We start from the raw sequence: 17517 nt of genomic DNA on the forward strand, positions 1-17517 counted from the left end.
AAAGAAAATGAATGTTAATAAGAATCACTAAAATTGAAGGTATAAAAAATAATAATACAGTTCTTACTTGTAAAGAAGTGTTTTTGTGGCAACTTGATAGTTGAATATTGTTATTCCATTTTTGTTCATTGTGCCAACGCAGGCTCCGGCTTTGACAAGAGATCTACACAGATTTCCGTTTCCTTTCATGTAAGCCAACATCAGAGCTGAAAAGTAACATTTTCTCAGATCAAATACATCGATTTGTAAAACATAATAACTGTTAAAACATGAGCAAAACCTTTTTTTAATTTTCAAAGGAGTGTCTATTCTGCATTATTGAAGAAATAGCTGTCAACGCCTAGAAAACTGGCATTCATGATTATAATTATGCTTCCTATAGTTAGATTTACTCTAGACTAATAACATTGCACATAAATAGCATTAATATTTGCCATTTAACCAATGCTGATAGTTTGAAGTTAATCTCACAATAAAAATTGGACAAAACTTATGAAGTGCATAAAAATAACCTATTTTTAAACAATTTATATCCAAATTTGGGAAAGGAACAGTTTTGGGCTTCAAGGCTGTTGCTCCTTTCCCAATCATTCATAGTTGAGAATGATATTGTATCTATCAATGTATAAATAAATAAATAAAATCTGGTGTGGTACACTCACATAACTTTCCTTGCTCATTGAACTATAAGCCTCATTATCAAAAGAGAATAATTTAGGGGAATAACATAATGACGATTGACGGCAACATATTTGCAACTACGATCAGACTACTGTATATGACTGTGTGTATATACAATTGTTTTCAGAGTACTTTTTCCTTTATGTAAATTGTGAAATTCGATGATTTTTTTGAAATTCGTCAAAACAGCTGTTCTACAGATGAAATATCTTGACTATGACTGTGTTCTTTTTATAAACTGCTCTACCTACCCACGGTATATGGAAGAAGAAAAAGTAAAAACCGTGTACCTACCTACCTCATGCACCAGAAGGAGGTTACAAAGTCCATTTCTCAAGGATTGGGTGGACCCCCCATTAGTACCCCGGGAAAAAGACTCATGTCAGTTAATAGAGCTAATAAATAGCTATATAGGGTATGGATTTGAAAAAAATCGTTAGAGCCGTTTTTGAGAAAATCGTGAAAAACATGTTTTTTTAGTAACTGTCATTTTTCTCAAGAATATTACGGAGCTCCTGCAATTTTCTCAGAAATGAGACTCATGTCAGTTGATAGGGCTTATAAATAGCTATCCATGGTATAAATTTGAAGAAAATCGTTAGAGCCGTTTTCGAGAAAACCGTGAAAAACATGGCTTTTTAGTCATTATCCGCCATTTTTCTCAAGAATATCACGGAGCTCCTGAAATTTTCCCAGAAATGAGACTCATGCCAGTTGATAGGGCTTATAAGTATATCCATGGTATAAATTTGAAGAAAATCGTTGGAGCCGTTTTCGAGAAAACCGTGAAAAACATGGTTTTTTAGTCATTATCCGCCATTTTTCTCAAGAATATTACGGAGCTCCTGAAATTTTCCCTGAAATGAGACTTATGCCAGTTGATAGGGCTTATGAATAGCTATCCATGGTATAAATTTGAAGAAAATCGTTAGAGCCATTTTCGAGAAAAACATGGTTTTTTAGTAATTATCCGCCATCTTGAATTGAATTTTATTGAATTTCTTATTGTCGGGTCCTCATGGTATAAGAACCTTAAGTTTAAAATTTCAAGTCAATCGGTTAATTAGGAATGGAGTTATCGTGTTCACAAACACACATACACACACACAGACCAATACCCAAAAATCATGTTTTTGGACTCAGGGGACCTTGAAACGTATAGAAAACTTGAAATTGGGGTACCTTAATTTTTTTTGGAAAGCAATACTTTCCTTACCTATGGTAGTAGGGCAAGGAAAGTAATAACGATCAAAAGAGCGGTTGTTTCTGGTTGCGCTTATAAGACATCGAAAAGTTAAGATTCATGTGCCTGCTACTCCCTTTGGAAGGGTGACCACTTGTATAGCCTCCTCTAAATATGATTTATGAGTCTTAGCCCGTTTTCTACGATATTTATTAAATCTAATTTACTATTAAACTTATCAAAATATATTTAATGTTCCACTAGATTTAATAGTCCTAGAAACCAGGAACAATAAAAAAAGCGCTTTCCGAAGGTTCGGTACCCACCTAAAGCTGTAGGTTCACTCATCTCTCATCTTCATAAGTCTCATTACCCATACACAAGTCTGTAGCTCATGTGGGCATCACCCCCATCAAAATAAGTACATGCTTTATGAAGTGATGCCAGAATTCTAAAGAATAAATCTATTCTGAAATTTCCGATATGAGATTGAGCACTCGTAATAATGAAATTTGAATTTTAAATTAAAAAAAAAACAAAATAATTCGTTTTGATGAAAAACGCAAAGCGATAGTTATAAAGAGGTAACATTACTACAGAAAATCTTGAACAATAAAAAATATTTTAGTGACATAATTTGATGATAACTGTAAAACTGAACGAGAAACGACATTGAAGGTATATATTGTTAATCATGGAGATAAACTTTATTAAAAAAAATATATATATATACATGAAACCCTTTTAATGTTTAATAGCGACTGTAAAAATGAAGTATCGACAGAATAAGATGAACGATTTCATAGAAATTGCAGTTCAACCAACTGCTGGGATATTATTACTTTATATTCGAAATAATTATTAAAAAGTGACAGTATACGAATTCAGAGCGTCGCACAAAACGTTGATATATTTCATTACTTGAATTCCAATCATTCTTTTGGTAAAATAAACGACATAATATACAAATTCCTCTATGGTCTTCTGAACGTTTCCGTAAGCAGTCCTAATCTGTTGGCAAGGTTGAATTATAGGGTTCCTGTCTTCAATAATCGTAATCGGCATGAGTTTTCAATCTGTAGATGTAACACAGTTGGTCATTATTACTCAACAATGAATCGTATTCCTCGTGTATTCATTCCTCTTCTGTGATAATCAGGTGGATCTCTCGTCTAAATGTAGCTTCAAGAGAAAAATGTCACCACTCTTCAATTGAGGAGTAATATTGACTTGTTGCTCTTAATTTACTCTGGTTCACAATGGCCTTTTCTTTGTTCTCTCCATGGTCACCCTTTTTCCACTAACTTCTAATATTTTTCCACTTCCCTTTTGCTCCCTTGTTTTCTATAGTTCTTTCATCACTTCTCTTAGAATTAACCATATGTAATACTTGGGTTATATTTTGTTATCTTATGTGGTTATAATTGATCTTATTGAATAATCAAAATCTAGTTTCATCAATTACCATTAACATTAATATTAATCTTTTCTTTCTCCAAGTAGCTATAGTATTTTTTTCTTGTTTTTTACATGTACCATTTTATCATTCTTTCTTACATTTTATTACTTTTCTAGTATATATAATTTTTTTCTTTGTAATAATTTTTAATTATGTATTTCCTGTATTCATGAGTGCGTTTGGGCTGTTATGCCTGTTGCACTTCTAGATTTATTTAAGAATAAATAAATAAATCAATTTGAAGTCGATTTTTACCTGTATTTCCCTCCAAGTCCGGCTTATCTAGTGGGTACTTTGGCATAGTTTCCAAGAACAGTTCACAAATAGTGGCAGCATTTTCGCGAGCGTATCTGGCCAAAACGTGCAGTGGATTTCGACCTTTCAGATTCAGAGCTTCGGCATTGAGCTCGGATTCAGTGAGTAAGGCTTTAGCCACAGCGTAGTGCCCTTCCCTAGCTGCTATATGTAGAGCATTATCTCCTGAAAACATTAGCAATTGATACTATCATTTGAAACAGAAGTATAATAGAATATCACAGTACCTTGATTATTACGGGAGATATTTTACTCATCAACTGAAACTCATCTGATCAAAAAATACTTTAATGGGCAAACATTCAATTAAGAATACAATGCTCCAGTTATTATAATATAACAGAAGTATATCATTGAACGAAAATCCAAATTAATTGCTCAACTATTTACAACAGTTGTAACAGCTAGAACTTTGTATTTTTTGAATAGTACCTCCCATAGAAATTTCTTCAAGCTGTTTTCCCTGTAGTCAACATTTCCAGTTACAGAAGTCTGCAGAGTAGTTGATAATAATTATAAATTTTATAATTATTATTTAACGAAAATCCTAAATAAATGCTGCAGCTTCTGCAGAAGTCTTCGGGGTGATTAACAGCATTTATTTAGGATTTTCGTTAAATAATAATTATATATTAATTAGCATTTGAATGAATGCATTCTCTATTTAATTCCATCTGTGATAACATTTAATTTGGTTTTTTGTAAAATAATTATAGTATAACAATAATAAACATAAATACAAATCTCAGTACCCTTTTTGAATGGCATGAATATCCGAAACATTTTGTGATAAAATAATTCAAAAATGATACTGTGACTTGTATTTCTATTTATATTACAAGTAGCCCTAAACAGAAAAGAGATATAACAATTATAATATAGCTTTTAAATAAATGTTAAATATGTATAAATTGTAATTATTTTCAATCGTGAATATCAAGAATTCTCGAGAAACAGTAGTTTTTTATAGATTTAGTAATTGTTTTATTCTACATCTATATTGCTTTATTTTGTGGTAGTTTTATTCTATAGATATAGTAGAAGATGCATACCTTCAACATCTACAGCATCAAAGTCAACAGAGTTCTGCATGAGAGCAATAACTACTTCGGTGTGCCCCGCTTCAGCCGCCACGTGTAAAGCTGTTCTTCGACAAACATCTCGATCGTTTGGCTGAAATGTTAATCATCAATTGATTAAGTATTATAAACTATTGTAATTACATTCACATGAAAAAGCATAAATTGAAGTTGTGTATTAATAAAACATTTCAAAAAGGCACTACTTGATAATTAAGTATTACGAACTATTATAATTACATACACATGAAATAGCATAAATTAACGTGGTCTTACTCTTATTTTTTCAGTAACTTGGCCTTTACTCCAATGTTGAATTCATCCCTACCGAATTTAGTTAAGTGATATAAGTAATATTAGTGTAATATATAATAAATTATAGTGTAATAATTGATTATGAGTATGAAAATATTGACCAATGTTACTTTAACAAAATAGTACGAAAGTCTGATCGAAACCAGTGAAACCGTATATAAACCTTAGTACCAGCTAGAAGGGAATTTCTTACGATTAGTGAGCCTTCTAGCGAATGAGAATGCAAGGTAAGTTGATAATGGGAATGAAAATATTGGAAAACGATATTTTGAAATAAAGTGAAAACGTCGGATAGAAAAGACTGCAATGTAAGTTGTAAGTTGAATGGAAATATTGGCAAACGATATTTTGACAAAAATACTGATCGAAAACCGTGAGAGTAAATATACCTTAGCACCTGCTAGTAGTAGATTTCTGACTAGCATTTCATTAGCTGTGGCAGCAGCCAAGTGGAGGGTGGGCGTTTGATTGGAGTCTTGAACTCTTGAATTGACATCGACTTGAATAGAGAGCAGGAACAGTACAGTCTCCACATCATTCTTCTGGACTGCCGTATGCAGGAAATTGCGTCCTTTATTGTCATACTGCAGCAGACACAATACAAGTATCAATCAGAAATACACAGCAAGTTTACAACAACTACATTCAGAATTTGACAATAAAATATGTGATCATTAACAGAATTCTGTAAGAAAAGAAGTTTTGAGGAACACAAATTTTGTTCAATATTTTATTGAACATCGACAATCGCATTCGATGGCGATTCATTTTCCTCACAAAAATCAAACAAGTTCATGTAAAGACTTGCTAAAGAAAATGATAAATTTGAACGTAGAATTTGAATGAATTGCTTTGTGATTCATCAATAACTAAGCATATTTTGGAACATTTGTAACTCCAAAATTTATAAGAAATCAGAACATTATAGAATTCTTGTTATCACAAAAATAAGACTCCTTCACTTAAAGACATTTGTTAATGCTCGATAAGCGCAAAACAGAAGTTTATAATGACTGGTCAAGAGCAATAATATTAAAAGCAAATTGTGAATACGTACTTTCAAATGAATATTGTTTCATACTCCAGTCATTTCTGTGTGATAAGTAATATATAAACTAACCTTGGGTGGTATTGCAAAACAAATAATATTCTTTATTGATTTCCCATTTTTTTTTTATTTCTAGATATGTTTATTTGTGGCAACTAAAGGCCTGCTTTCCAATAAAATTCTGCTCTGTTACGCAGAGAACATATAGGGCCGGTTTCCGAGCTCGGGATTAGGCTAAGTTCTAGACTTTAAACAGCTGGAGTAAGAAAATTGGCTTTCAGAAACGGGGCGTAGTCGTATAGTCATTGTCAAAGTCACGTTTGAATTAAATTTCAAAAAACTAGAAAATTAAACACAAAATGAAATAGTGTAAAGTTTCAGCTATATTGAATTATTAAAAAATGTTTAATTTTGTCAAGGAAAAACGTTTCCAATTATAGAAATGAGAAAATAAAAACTGCGACTACGACCCGTTTTGGAAAGCTAATTTTCTGACTCCAGCTGTTTAAAGTCTAGAACTTAGCTAAATCCCGAGCTCGGAAACCGGCCCATAATATAATTATATGTCAATAAGAAACAAATTCTACATAAGCAATATTTATTTATTAAAAAAAAATACACATCTGAGGGCACCATGGATTTAACCCCATTATAAAGCATATAAATATAGCAGTTAAAAAATAAAAAGTACATTGGAAATTACAATTAATATTTAATCATTTGAAATGAAACAACTTCCAGATAAGTACTACAGACTTAAGCCCAATACAGTTCCAATCCTAATTTATACAACAGCCCAAATGTGTCACTTTCATAATTTTGATTTCACACTAAAATTTACAACCCAATACAAGTAAAAACACAGATTATTAAATTAAAAAATACTTTTTAAATAAATTACAAACTATTAAAAAGTCCATACTTTGAAGAAACTGTAAAATTTCACATTTTTGGATTATTACACACTACAATTTACAATCTAAAACAAAAACACAGATTATTAGAATTGAAAATACTTTTTAAATGAATTAAATCAATTACAAACTATTAACAAAGTCCATACTTTGAAGAAACTTTATTTTTTTTATATAAAAATTTAAAATCTTTTAATAAAAAAAGGGCAAACATTATTTTTATCTTGGTTTCAAGTGAAAATTCAATAGAAAATTGTGAGATGAGTTTATTGTTTGGTTTTGTGTTTGGAAGTAAATTATTCAGATAAATTCAAAGTTGTAGTTGATACATTTTTTGGACTTGAAATTGTATGTAAATCAAATCATGAACTCTACATAACCTCTGGACTGTTTATTTTAAATTAAGGTGGAAAGCAGTTTTGGGCGAATGTTGTTTATACCTTGATTGTATTATAACTATTGTCTATGAATGAATAAATAAATATATATTTTATAACGAACCTGCTCAGCAGCAGTAGGGAGCTTATCGAGAATAGCTTTGGCAGCCCTGGTGTCATGGCAGGTTAAAGCAGTAGCGAACGGAGTCAGGCCGCTCTTATCTCTAATCGAAAGATCGATCCTAGGATGACATAGTAGCAAGGTGAAGATGGAAATATGTTGATTCTGAATGGCTACATGTAACGGAGTCTTGCCATCGGCATCCTTGGAATTAATGTTGGCTCCATGTTCGACGAGGGTTTGGACGACCTCGTTGAGTCCCCACTGACAGCAGAGATGCAGGGGGCTCTGTTGATCGCGGGCCTCGTCCCCGCCACGACCCCCTGCGCCAGGGCGACGCGGACTGTCGACGTCACAGCCTGATTGGATGAGAAAGCGGGCGACTGACTGTTTGTTCTCATCGATAGCGCGGTGCAGCAGCGTCTGCATACAGCCGTCGGGTCCCTCGCCCCAGCAGTCCGTGTCCACGCCGTGTCTGCAAATCACAACACATTTATTTATTTTTTATTTTCAATCAATCAATTCATTTATTTCACAAACAAACATAATACAAAATAACAAAGAAAGATAAAAAATGTGAAATAAAAGTGGACATATGCTACGGTAGCATAGTTGCCACCCATCACAATATTTATTCAAGTTTAGCGGAAACAATACAATAGTGGTGTACACAAGCTCGTCGCGTTGTACCCTTGATAACGCTAAAAGTGCAATCAACTTGGGCTGCCACACACCAAATGTCAGCATGATGAACAAAATGAAAAATAGTCAGGAAAAGAATAACAGGCGATTGCCCTACTATACTTCTTCTATTTCTTAATTTTGTCTTGAATTGTCCAAATATTACGTTGGTTATGTCCATTTCTACAACAAATCATTAATCTTAAAATTACAAATCAAAATATTTCAAATTCAGATAGGTTGATAATAAAACTTTCAAAATAAGATAGAAAAAAACTTCGGATTCACAGAATATAGAATGAAACGACATAAATTTTGAGCCCGAAAATATTACGTTCACCATTATTTATTTGCATTGAAGATACACAAATCACATAAATGATTGGGAAAGCGTAAGCAGACTCAGCTCAAAACTGCCGGTTTCTATTTTTTATATAAATAGTTCCAAAAGATAAGTTACATTTCTCCACTCCAATCAATTTTAGTTCAAACTACAAATACACAAACTTTGAATAGGCCTACTCACTTAGCTCTATACAATGTTGATAGTTTCTCCCATAAAAGATGAAGATTTTTAAGATAATGGGACCAAGCAAGAAGAATCGAGAATGTGCTAACCAGGTCATTTTGCAATGAGATCTCAAGATTGTTGAGTGAGGATGGTGTGCATCTAAGTGAGTTTCTAGATTCGCAAAAAAGGATTTTTTATTGCACAATATAAATACAATACAATGATAGAAACTGATATATTAAGCCCAATGCAATTCTTATGAAGATTGCTAGGTGATAGCTCTGTCAAAATTCAAAATAAAAACTTACTGAGTAAGTGCATGAAATGCATGACAGTCATTGAATTGGCTAATAGATTCATGGTGCATTCTGTCACCAATGATACATGGTGTGGGTTGTGAGAGTGGGATTCCCTGTGCAAACCAGGAGAAATCTGTCCCTATTACAGATAACCACCACAAAGAAGCGTGAGAAGATAGTTTTGAGTGTGGTACAACAGGGCATCTCAATTGCCAGGGGGGGCATATACATTTAGTTTACAATAGTGATATTTTTATTCTAAATAAAATCTAAGATTATAGCGAGAAAAGTTTCAACTTTCAGATGCCTTGTGATCATTGATTTTGATCATTTATCAAAAAATGTTGTTTAGCCTTCTTTTCAAACAATCTAAATAGTTCTATATTTATTACAATTGACATTTTAACGTGCACAAACCGTGAAGCTAGACTTTGATGTCAAGCAAGTAACATTCTGGAAAAAGATCTATGCACCAGGTGCTACAAAACATGTAGAGCTAATTATGGCAGAAAATGTGCACAGAACCATCCCAATGGAACAAGAAGTCGGTGCAAGGAGTGCAAAATACAATTTTCTAATACTATACTATGAAGTTCATACAGACATTTTTTAAAATGTTTTTAAAGTATCCAGGATTAATTTATTCCTACTAAATTTTTTTAAAGACAGATAAAGTCGTTCAAAGTTCCGAAACATCAACCTTTGGGATTCCCTGTGGAAAGCAGGAGGAATCTGTCCCTATAAGAGATAACCACCTCGAAGGTGCGTGAAAAGATAGTTTTGAGGGGGGGGGGCGTATACATTTTAGGTTACAATATTAATCTTTTTTAATGTAAATAAAATATACGAATTTATTGTGAAAAATTTCAACTGTCACATGGCTTGTGATAATTGATTTCAATCATTAATAAAAAAATGTTGTTTAGCCAATAATGTTGTTTCATTTTAGACAATCTAAATAGTTCTCTATTTATTAGAATTGACATTTTAACCAATTTGTGTAGACCAACGTGATTTAAGCTTGTACAAATCGTGGAGCTAGAACTTGATGTCAAGCAAGTAACATCCAGGAAAAATGTTCTAAAGGTCGATTCACCAGATGCTACAAAACATGTAGAGCTAAGTAAGGCAGAAAATACGCACAGAACCATTCCAATGTTAGAAGAAGTCAGTATAAAGTATCCAGGATGAATTTATTCATACTAAATTCTTTTAAAAACGAAAAAGTCTTTCAAGTCCAGAAACAAATCCAAACTTAGTAATAATTGCATACAATTTCAGCCTGTCATTCCTACCAGAAGCAGCTCTAATTTGAATTTCCCAACATTTAATATTTGATAAATTTTCCTTGTTTTGTTTCACCTGCAATAATTATTATCATTATTGTATCATATTTGATTTAATATTGTTTTAAACTTTGACAAAAGAATAATAAATAATACTATTATTATTTCAAAAATTTCAAATATGAATTGTATGATTATTCTCATACATAATGGTTATTACATTGGCAATGTTTGATATAGAGGTCATGGAGGCAAATCATTATAGCTTATGAAGGAGCAGAGCTGTAAGTACACCATTGCCTAAAAAGGAGTCATTTCAATTCAATTCAGTATTATGATTCCAATATGACATTAAGCATCTCTCGAACACATAAAAACCTCTGTTACTTTTGAAGATACAAAAACAACATTTTCAATCCAAATCTTTCATTTTCTAATCTATAACTTCTATTTCTGATATGTATTATTTTTAATAAACGATAATAATCATACTGTTCTGATTAATATGTAATCTACTAGAATAGATAATACATACTGAAAACATGAGACTACATATTTTTAACTCATTTTTGCATGCAAAATGCTTCACTAAGACAAACTTATTCTTATTGGTTTATACAACCAGAAATATGAACTATCAGAAATAGTATATTTACATCTTGATTTGTGATCTATTCATGTTTTTCTTATGAATTCCATTGATACAACATATGCTATGTCCATATCATTTGTACTGATTACAAAATTTTACATTAAATAATTATTTGATGAAGTCTAAGTTCAATCATAATGAAAACAACTTCCATCAAAAAATAATTTATAATAATACGTTTCAAGGGAAAAAATCAAGTACAAAGAAAATTGTATGGAACCGGGATTCGAACCGTGAAACATTCGCTCCAAAGTCGAGTACTCTACCGCTAGACCACGACTGAGCTCTAAATTGAATGTCTTGTAACAACTTTATGAACTCCTTATAAACAAACACATTTTACAACAATGAACAATGTATGCCACATGAAACTTCATGTCCCATGAATGAAATTTATACATTAATTCTGAAAAATCTAGAAGGAAAATTGAAATTTGGGCTTCGAGGTGCACGAGATTGATATTTTTAGAATGTATGAGCAAAATTTGGAGATCTAAATCATTCCCGTTTTTCCGGTATGCAATCCACAATTTGACATGTTTTGATGCGAACAAACACAACTTTACTCTCTCTTATTATATAGAAAAGGCAAGGAGAAGAAGAATAGCAAATATAAATTGTATAATTATTCTTATAGATTGAACTATTAGATTGGTAATGTTTGATATGATGGTCATTATATGATAATCATTATAGCTTATGAAGGAGAAGAGCTGTAAGTACACAATTGCCTGAATAAAAGTAAGTTCAATTTAATTCAGTATTACGAAACCAATTTTCATATGATTCACTGTCTTATTCTAAATGGATTAATAATTGAAGCATGCTTTGCATCCATTGCATCCAGTTTTGATAACTTTGCAAATATCAAATAAATATTTGCTTCAATTTTTCTGGTTTATTCAATTTTTTCTCAGTGAGTACTAATAGATAAGCAGTCTCTTCCCCTCTATTATATATACATTGTGGTGCTCATTGCATGAATTGTATTTTGGAGGCAAGCTGTGAAAAGTGAAAGGTCAAAGTATCCAGGATGAATTTATTCCTAATAAATTTTTGTAAAAACAAAAAGTCAATGGAAGTCCCAAACATAGCAATTGCACAGAGTTTCGGCATTCAATTTGTGGAAGTCATTGTTACCAGAGGCAGCTCTAATACAACATAATGATTCTCTCCTCCAAAGAAATTGGGCTTGACCATTGTTCATTCATATGTCAACACCATTACAACTTAAAGTGCACAATGATTATTCAACTACCGATTTTCAAAATTAATTGTAGATGTCACAGGTAAGCTTAGAGAAAGCTTGCATTAGGAAAGATCCAAGTGGGCAAGTTTTACTTTCATCATGATATGAAGAAGGCTTCACTGCTAGATTGAATTAGTGGCTATGATTCAGATGAATCTGAAAATAATGTCAATGTTGTGGCAGTAGATGACTCTGCTACCGAATAATGTGAAATTTATGTGTTTTTTAGGTTAGGATGGATTAGGTTGTGTTGAGTTAGATTGGATTGGTTGGTTTGGATTAGGTTTGTGGCGAATGTTGACCGGAAGTGGCTAATCCTCTGCCTGGAAAGGAGGGAGATGAGAAAATCAATAGAAGCCATTTTTAAATTGACTTCAAAAAGTAACAATATAGGCTTCTCGAATCTAGCAATTGAACAAAGAGAGAGGAATGAATTTGAAAAGAAACTCCTATCAAGTTCACAGGATGAGTTCCTTGATCTGGAGAAGAAACACAAACGAATTTTTTGGTGAGTCAACCCCGTTTCACACACTCTACTTTTTGGACTTTCGGTTTTTGTTTTCTTTATACCAATAGCAGGATCGACCTTGAATATAACCAGAGCGGAAATATCGGAGGCCTGGACAAAATGAAAAATGGTAGGCTACTGGCCCCAATGAAAGCTTGGAAAAGTCTTTTACCGAAGGGGCTAGATTTACTGGAACCTTTCAAAAAACAAATATTTGGCAAGGAGTAGATCCCAGATTGTTGGCATGGAAGTGTTATAGTTCTCATATACAATGAAAAAGGAGTCATAACATTGGTAATGTTTGAAAGTGGTCAAGAAGGCTTGTCATTAGAGCTTATGAAGGAGCAGAGCTGTAAGTACACCATCGTCTGAATAGGAGTCATTTCAATACAATTCAATATTATGATCCCAATTTTGATATGATTCACGGTCTTATTCTATATATTTATATGGATTAATAATTGAAGCATGCTTCAATATCCAGTTTTGATCATTTTGGACATATCAACAATAAACAGTTGCTTCAATTTTCCTCTTCCATTAATTTTTTTTCTTAGTGGGTAGTGATGGGAAAGCAGTCTTTTCCCTACTATTATATATATATATATATATATATATATATAATATATATATATATATAATATATATATATATATGCATGAACTTCATCATGAAGCCAAACTGTGAAAAGTGAAAGTGCAAGGCCTTTTGAAAATGAAATGCTTCATTCATGAAGTTCCAAATATTCTAAAAATCCTATCCAGAGGATACAAATAAAAATTTAAAGAGTAATTGTGATTCTTTGTTTTAACAATGAAACAAAACAAAAGTGTTAATTCTGCTTTGGTCCAAGTGGACAAGTTTTACTTTCATCATGATATGAGAGTTTCACTGCTAGATTGAAAGAAGCTACCTCAATGGATGTGATTTTAACAATAGATGTTTCTAGATTCGCAAAACAGTCTTTGCCAATACAATGATAGAGACTGATATATTGCAATTCTGTCCCTATTAGAGATAACCACCTCAAAGGAGCGATAGAAGATAGTTTTGAGTGGTGGTGCCACATGACATCAAGATTGCCAGGGGCGGGGGGCGTATAGATTTGGGTTAGAATAGTAATTTTCTAAATCTTAATAACATCCAAGATTTTATCATGGAAAGTGTTGACTATCAAGGTTTGCAATCGTGTTTAATTTTAAAAAATCATCAAAAATTGTCATCTAGTCTTCTTTTTAAACAATCTAAATAGTTTCCTATTTATCATAACAATCATTGATATTTTAACAAATTTGTGTAGACTAACGTGATTTAAGCTTGCACAAATCTTGATGCTCGAACTTGATGTCGGCATCACGCCTCTAGTTATTTAATCTATTTATTGATGCAAAGGCTTAAAGGTTCGACTAACCACCCCAATACATTCAATCTTAATTAATTCAATCATCTCCATGAGTACAAAATGAGATTGGATTCCAAGATGTGCCCTTTAATCAATAATTTTCTTTTCAAGTTTCCTATAGTTTTCAAGAAGATCAGAGCTCATAGATGTATACATTTTCAGAACAACAATGCTGCCTCATGAATGTACTAAAGTACTTGTGAATAGATAATTAGATATGGATCTATAAATATATGTAAATTTAACAATTGCGAAATCATTTTTAAACTTTGAGTGGATCAGTACTACATATTGAAGAGAATCATATTGACTACGATTCAAGCAGAAAGAGCAACAGCAGCCGACAAGTTTGCCACTAAGCTATGTGCTGCGATTCTACACGGAGTCGAGCAGACAACAAACCTACCGCCATTGTTCCTGTCACAATACCTTCTTCTACCACAACCACAACCCCCAACACTGAGACTCAAGTGGAAATGATGGAAGAATTTGTGAGTGATATATACGACAGTCATGACTCATGGAGGACGACGCCGGGAGGGTTCAGTTCGAATTTCATCTTACGCTATGACACCAAAACCGCTAACAACGTGAACTTGAATGAGATAAATCAAGAGAAGCCTTTCGGCTGCCCTGCACCTGGTTGTGAGAAAAGCTATAAGAATAGCAATGGAATCAAGTACCATTTCAAGAACAGAATGAGGAAAACCTGACCGTTCGAATTTGTCAGAAGAGAACACCCAAAAGAATATATGAATTATTCATCACCAGAAGAGAATTTTACCTCCTTGAGCAGCCTGGCATCAAGATAAAATTTTAATTTCAAAGTATTAGTTATGTAAATGTTATGGCCACTTATCCTGAAATAAATTTCCAGATCCTACAAACATAAATTGATATGTTTCAAATAGTGACAAATTCTTGGGCAACACCAGATGCTGTGTAGCTTGGAAACCTTGACTAGCTGACGACCGTCTGTTGCATATGCATTTACATTTTATTTATAATTTTCACAAAGAAGCACTGATCCGAAGAGAAAAACTAAGGATACTCGTTGTACTTTTTCTCTCCCAAATTTAGATAACATTTTAAAAGTTCAAAATAGGGTTATGATTTCACTTTTCTAAAATTTAGTCCATTTCACTCAAAAACAACGAAAACTAATGAATTTTTAAATTTTGACGGTTAATTGATTAGGGATCCCAGGAGGTGAAGAAGAATGTAGAGAAATGTTTGATTATGAATTACGTTCAATGTTTTTGAATTGATTATGAACAGTTGAAGAAGAAACTTCAGTTAAAGTTAGGAATTTATTCCGACTAAATAATTTTAAAGACAGAAAGAGTCGTTCAAAATCCCAAAACTTCAACCGTTGTGTTTCCCTGTGGAAAGCAGGAGAAATGTGTCCCTATTAGAGATAACCACCTGAAAGGATCGTGAGAAGATAGTTTCGAGTGTGGTGCAACAGGACATCTCGATTGCCAGGGTGGCATATACATTTAGGTTACAATAGTAATCTTCTAAATCTTAATCTTAGATTCTATCGTGAAAAGTTTCAACTTTCACATGGCTTGTGATCATTGATTTTAATCATTTATCAAAAAATGTTTTTTAGCTTTCTTTTTAAACAATTTAATAGTTCTCTATTTATTATACGGTAATTGATATTTCAACCAAATTGTGTAGACTATTGTGATTTGAACTTGTACAAATCATGGAGCTAGAACTTGATGTCAAGCAAGTAACATTCGGGAAAAATGTTCTAAAGGTCGATTCACCAGGTGCTACAAAACATGTAGAGCTAAGTATGCCAGAAAAAAAGCACAGAACCATTCCAATGTTAGAAGAAGTCAGTTTAAAGCATCCAGGATGAATTTATTCCTACTAAATTCTTTTAAAAACAGAGAAAGTTGTTCAAGTCCCGAAACATAACCCAAACTTAGTAATAATTGCATAAAGTTTCAGCATGCAAGCCATTGCAACATTTAATATTTGCGAAATTTTCCTTGTTTCGTTTCACCTACAATTATTATCATTATTGAAATATATATGATTTAATATTGTTCCAACCATTTGACAGTAGAATAATAAAAAATAATATTTTCATTGTACTAATTTGAAAAACGAATTGTATGAATATTCTTATATATACGTAATAGCTATTACATTGGTAATGGTTTATATACCACTATGTCAGGCAGGCTAGTCATCATAGCTTATGAAGGAGCAGAGCTGTAAGTACACCATTGCCTGAATGGAAGTAAGTTATTTCTGTACTATTTAATTCTGTACTATGATTCCAATCTAACATAAAGCATCTCTTGAGCACAGAAAAACCTCTGTTACTTTGGAAGATAAAAAACAAAATTTCCAATCTAAATTCTTCATTTTCTAATCCATAATTTCTATTATTGTTATGCATTGGTTCTAGCAAACGAGGATAATCAAAATGAAAATGTGGACTGTTCTGTTTATTATGTAATCTACTAGAATACAAACTGACAACATGAGAGACTACATCTTTTTTAAAGAAAATTAAAAAAAAATTCTTATTGGATGCAAAATGCTTCAGTAAGACGAACTTATACTTATTGGTTTATCCAACCAGAAAGATGAACTATTAAAAATAGTATATTTAAATCTTAATTAAAGACCATCAGAATTAAGAAAAATGCAGGTGCCCCATAACACAAAATGTATTTGTGTTACAGTTTGGTATTTCTATCCCTCTTCGACCTTTCACCTCTCTCTCTACTTATAAATATAAATTCATTTATATTTTCAATGACCTTTATTAAATATTGGAAAATATCTTTATTACATCTTTCTTCAAGACCTCTTACCTTTCTCTCTACTCTTGTATATTTTAATGGAACATTATTTAATCTTGATTAAATCTCATCTTCACTATAAAAAAAACTATTATTGAATCTATTTTGAAAATGATATTTTCAGTCAAATACTATGTTTCTGTTACTGTAAATAACCAACATTTTTTCCTGAATCGATCCTATTATAAAGATCAGCACTTTCAATTTCCCAACATTTAATATATGCTAAATTTCCCTTGTTTTGTTTCATCCGAAATTATTATCATTATTGTAATATGTATGATTTAATGTTGTTTTAAACAATTGACAAGAGAATGTTCGAAAAAGTAATATTTTTATTGCAATAATTTCAAATATGATCACTTAGGATCGTGTGAACTGGTGAAAGCATGTTAGGAGAGCCGACCCCAAATAATGGGAATAGGGCAAGGAGAAGAAGAATTTCAAACATGAATTGTATGATTATGCATAATGGCTATCACATTGTTTGATAATGTGGTCAGGGAGATTGGTAATGTTTGATAATGTGATCAGGGAGGCTAGTCATTATAGCTTTTGAAGGAGCAGAGCTGTAAGTACAACATTGCCTAAAATAGGAGTAATTTC

General features: G+C 32.3%; 1 protein-coding gene across 1 annotated transcript in view; it reads right to left on the reverse strand.

Moving 5' to 3' along the window:
* Window positions 1–17517, reverse strand: part of LOC111045175 (rabankyrin-5) — a 116314-nt gene that overhangs the window by 2644 nt on the left and 96153 nt on the right. Inside the window, exons 15-19 of the mRNA XM_039442575.1 lie at window positions 7496–7967; window positions 5422–5616; window positions 4691–4811; window positions 3579–3803; window positions 68–206 (exon numbers count right to left, since the gene is read on the reverse strand). Coding sequence (XP_039298509.1) covers window positions 68–206; window positions 3579–3803; window positions 4691–4811; window positions 5422–5616; window positions 7496–7967 — 1152 coding nt within the window. The remainder of the gene's footprint in view (window positions 1–67; window positions 207–3578; window positions 3804–4690; window positions 4812–5421; window positions 5617–7495; window positions 7968–17517) is intronic.

The sequence above is a fragment of the Nilaparvata lugens genome, chromosome X (genome assembly GCF_014356525.2).
Source record: "Nilaparvata lugens isolate BPH chromosome X, ASM1435652v1, whole genome shotgun sequence".
In the NCBI taxonomy this organism is placed as follows: domain Eukaryota; kingdom Metazoa; phylum Arthropoda; class Insecta; order Hemiptera; family Delphacidae; genus Nilaparvata; species Nilaparvata lugens.